General features: G+C 31.9%; 1 protein-coding gene across 2 annotated transcripts in view; it reads right to left on the bottom strand.

Annotated features, from left to right (window-relative positions):
• The window catches only part of LOC117100830 (vascular endothelial growth factor receptor 1-like), a 19220-nt gene that overhangs the window by 4532 nt on the left and 9547 nt on the right, over nt 1-5141 (bottom strand). For both annotated transcript variants that reach the window (XM_033240656.1, XM_033240655.1), the window contains exons 4-5: nt 3408-3511; nt 1285-1543 (exon numbers count right to left, since the gene is read on the bottom strand). In XM_033240656.1, coding sequence (XP_033096547.1) covers nt 1285-1543; nt 3408-3511 — 363 coding nt within the window. The remainder of the gene's footprint in view (nt 1-1284; nt 1544-3407; nt 3512-5141) is intronic.

Genomic DNA, 5141 nt, shown 5'->3' with positions numbered 1-5141 from the left:
ATAACATAATTCCATATTTCAGCTTAATTGAGGGAAAAATAATGAATTTTAAGGACGAAATTTCACTGTCACGTGTCGTTTACTAAACAAATTTGTGTATATCCGCATTCTGTTACATTCCGTTGCAACGCATTGGTGGTATTAGAGGGAACGCCAAAAGAGCAACATTCAACGTTAATTTCTGCTGTTTTACTTTCACGTGTCGTGTACTGGAGCAAAATGGTCTATTTCCGCATTCCAGGAATAGTTTTATATGGCGCGCCAAAAGAACAACATTCAACGAATACAAGACATTCCCTTATACCAATTAACACTACTGCTGTTTCCTCGCATTTTAGTGTTTTCTAAAGATTCTTTTGTTATGAGAAATGATAAGAAACTGCTTTCAAAACCATGCAACCTATCTTCTTTTAGTAGACATATTGTTTTATTTACTTGTTTTAATCGGAAAAAATTCACGACGTTTACATACTAGAGGGTAAGCGAGCGCACGCAGTGAGCGCACTCTCTCGTTTTCCTTACCACTCCGATTTGCAGTAACACTGAAATATGCACTTGAGTGCATATTTCAGTGTTATATGCACTTGAGTGACAGGCTGAATGTCAGTTGCCAGTTCAGCTACTGCAGGGTTGATCAAGCTTAGAGGTTTTGTGTATTTTTGTATTTGTTATAAGGGCCTTTTGGAGTCAGTCTTACTGTAAGAGCTACCCTCATAAAAGAAAGTTGAATAAATAAATAAATAAATTTGAAAGATTTTTTTTTTCTCCGTTTAAATAAACCAAACTTTTGGTGCGACAATTAATCAAGTAAAGAGCACGTTTTGTATGATGAACCTCAAAGATAACTGTCCCGGAATTATGGTTGTCGCAACAGTTAATTTGCATCTTGAATTTAGAACTTACTGATATATCACGAAGGTTAGGTGGGTGCGATAGCCTAATAACGGTGTATCAGGAGCTAGAGAAAACAGATCTGAGACATCCTGCGGTCTGTAGGGTTATGGAGGAATTAGTTCAGATTGTTCTGAATAATAGCCCGCAGTTATAACCTATGCAGTGGTGGTGCTAACGTTAATTTCATTGCCAATCCGTAATATTGTGGCCTAAAAGCACAATTGTTGGCCATATGCCTACTAAGCCATATAAACCATCATCAAGGCTCTAGTCAGCCTCTTTGTTCGGACCCCACTGTCGGACATTTCAGATCCCTAGTCGGTAAATATTTGGAGCCACCACTGAACTAATAGGGTGATAGATAGTGACCAGTTAGTAATTGTCACTCACCTTTAATATTGACTTCAACAGATACATTTACAATACTTGGCATGATATACTCTTCCTCAGCTTGTGCTACACAGTAATACGTTCCGCTGTCTTCGACCTTTGCGTTCTTTATTATGTGCATTGCTGACAAAGAGGCGTTGTCTGGACTGGTGCTTGTTGTACAGTTTAGTCCATGTCTTAGGCAATAAGTGGAATTAAGACAACTTTCACTACTGTGTTTATCACAGAACCACATTTTCAGTTTGTGGAGATTCTCCTTCTAAAAAAAATGATAAGTAGGCCTATGATACTAATTGTAAAGTAGACGCATTTGATATGTCTGTAAGTGCAATATCTATTACTATATTGGAACCGTCTTTTGCGGAAAAATGGAAAAGAAATTACCACAAATATAACTTCTTTCCATATAACACCAACATTTTCTTCAAACACAAGTAATTACCCCACAATATAACAACAATACCATAAAACATCAACATACTTTGCAGAGGTATCACATAGTTGAATAGTGGTAACATTTTTTCGCCTAACAATGTAATTTTATTCAAAAGTTTTCTCCCTAAACCCATGGACCCTATCAATTAGGGCAAAACATGGGAACTAAATTATATCGTTAATCAAAAAATACTAACTACTGATTTCTTATTTACTTTCAGTGGTATTATAAAATATTATATTGTTTGAAGGTTTGCATGGCGAAGTATAATATATAATTAATGCTTGCGGTACACCACGTAGATAGTTCTGAAAAGAACTGTTGTTGTTGGTTGAGAATATCTCGACGTTTCTGTTGACTTGCTTCAACCGTCTTCAGGAGAATAATATCTGCAGAGATCTCAAACAGGGAAATACTTATATGTTTGAGTGATGAGACTTGCTGCTGATTGGTTGAAAACTAAACAAAGGCTGAGCCTACCAGTGAAAAGCTATACAAAAGCTAAAATTCACGGTCTGAATAGAAGGGCGGGGCGTGGCTAGAAAGCCAAGACAGTGGCATTGTTCTAGCTGGGGGAAGGAAAGCCAAAAACAATGGCATAGTTTCCAGTGTAGAGGGAAAGATTTGGCGGCAAAAATTTGGTTTAGGTCCGGTTAAACATAAATATAAAATATTATTTGTATATTTGCTAGCGTTTTCTATAAATTTTACAATACTCGCAAAGCCAAGGTTTTTTTAATTTGGACTAAATCATAAATCATTTTGTTCTGGTCTTGTGACTAAAACACAAAGTATTGATTAAAGGTTTGCATGGCGAAGAAATGAGCTTTTGTCCTATTGCAGCACATGTTTTACCTCTTTTAATTATGTAGCCGTCCACTACTTTAAGGGATGTGATTGGCTTTGTGTTTTAATATTATATGTTGAAGCTTGCGGTACACCACGTAAGTAGTTCTGAAAAGAACTGTTGTTGTTGAGAAAGTCTCTATCTTCTATAGTCATGCATTCCCACAGTCAACAACACCGTGTACATTGGGACAAAGCCGAACTAATAGCCACTCCAGAAGGACTAGAGAAGCCATCGAAATTGACAAACACAATACTGTACATCAAGACATCGGATTTGTCATTAGCGATATTTGGCTGTCCATGTTTAATCGGACCTAGCGAAGCCCCACCATTTCCCGCCTTCTGGAACTATGCCTTTGTTTTTGGTCTTTCCCGCCCTGGAACCATGCCTTTGTTTGGGCGTTCCCATCCCTTTTGTTTTGTTTTCGTGAACAATGGCTTTTGTTTTAGCCTCTCACTAGCAGTCTTCTCATTGGTCAGTTTATCCATCCAGCCTCTCTACCCAAACATGGAGACTTTCTCAACAACAACAGTTCTTTTCAGAACTACTTAAGTGGTGTACCGCAAGCTTCAACATATATATTAAAACACAAAGCCAATCACATCCCTTAAAGTAGTGGACGGCTACATAATTAAAAGAGGTAAAACATGTGCTACAATAGGACAAAAAGCTCCAAGAATAACAAGACATTGGCGCAGTGTGAGTAGGTGTTGCTTAGTCTGAAAAACCGTCGTCCTCGACTTTACTCTCTTGCAAAAGTATCTACATAACCAATTTCAAATGATTTTTAGCCGATAAACCATTAAAGTTTCAACCTGTCTCTCTTTCGAAACTTACCTGTAATATGACTTTACTGACTTGACATTCAATTATTATGTCTTCTCCGCTGATATGTTCATACTTGCTAGTAGGTGAAACAATTTCAATTTTCAGTGGAAAATCTGTTGGACGATCACGGTGAACCAAGTTTACTTAAATATTGTATGTTTACCGTAAAACCTTATTCTTATTATTTGTTTTTTGGACCACTGAATGTGCTTCTTTTCAAAATGGCCTCTTTCCGAGAGGGGCTTCTTTTAGAGATTACTAGAGGAGGGCTTCTATTCAGGGTCGTGACAAAGTGCGAGTCATGCGAGCCAATGCGCGAGCCATGCGAGTCATACATTTTTAATTCTTTTTTTTTTCACCGTGAAGCTTTGCCTGTGTAGTCCAGTCATGCGCAGTACATAACTTTTTCGAATCGTCGATCCGGAAGTATGCAGCGCTGATAGAGATGTTGTTAAAATACAGATATACAGATACATACATACAGATATATTTATATATATATATGTACTGTATTTATTGATATATCTATTTATATATATATATATATTTATATATATATTATTTTATATATACTGTATATATTTATTTATATATTTTTATATATTTTTATATTTATACATATATATATATTTATTTGTATATTTATTTATATATATAGGCCTATGTATATATTTATTATATATTTATTTATATATTTATTTTTATATACGTATTTGTGTATATATATTTATTTATTTATATATATAATGTATTATTGTTTTATATTACTTTATTATTTTTTATACTGTAATTATTTATATATTTATTCATATATTTATTTATATATTTGTTTGTATATCTTTTGTATATTTATTGATATATTTATTTGTATATGTATTTATATATATTTATATGTTTATATATTTATATATATAATTATTTAAATTTTTTAAATATTTTGTTTGTATATTTATATATATATATATATATTAATATGTTCATATATTTATTTATATATTTATATATATATATATTTGTATATATATATTTATATATATATTAATAAGTTCATATATTTTTTTTATATATTTATTTGTATATATATATATATACATATATATTTATTTATATATACCGTATTATTATATTATATATATACTGTAATTATTCACCCTCCGTACTAATAACAATAGAGACAAAAGAGTGTATTCAGATTACGTGACAGTCCTCAAGGAAAAGTCGTAGCAGAACTCTAGCAAAAGATCGTAAATATACAACTTTACAAGCCCACGTGACCGTTCGTAGACCGCAAGTTTCGATTTTTACCAGGAAGTGTATACTGAGTAAAATCATTCACGCGTTAATTGGAACACTCGCAGAATAACGGCACTCGCATTTTACTCGTGTAACACACGCACAATACACGCGTGTAATGTCGAATGTTCGGTAATCAGTACTGTATATTCATTTATATATTTATTTATATATTTATTTCTATATATATTTATATATATATATTTATATGCATTTATATATTTATTTGTTTATATATTTATTTATATATTAATAAATATATTAATATATATAAATATATATATATATATTTAAATATAAAAAATATATAAAAAATATATGAACATATTAATATATATATAAATATATATGTATATAAATAAATACACAAATAAATATACAAACAATATATATAAAAATTAAATAATTATATAAATAAATATATAAACATAAATATATAAATACATATAA

The sequence above is a fragment of the Anneissia japonica genome, unplaced genomic scaffold, assembly GCF_011630105.1.
Source record: "Anneissia japonica isolate Jap-2015-1 unplaced genomic scaffold, ASM1163010v1 scaffold287756_len632865_cov181, whole genome shotgun sequence".
NCBI classification, from domain to species: domain Eukaryota; kingdom Metazoa; phylum Echinodermata; class Crinoidea; order Comatulida; family Comatulidae; genus Anneissia; species Anneissia japonica.
This window is presented reverse-complemented; position numbering and strand designations above follow the sequence as displayed.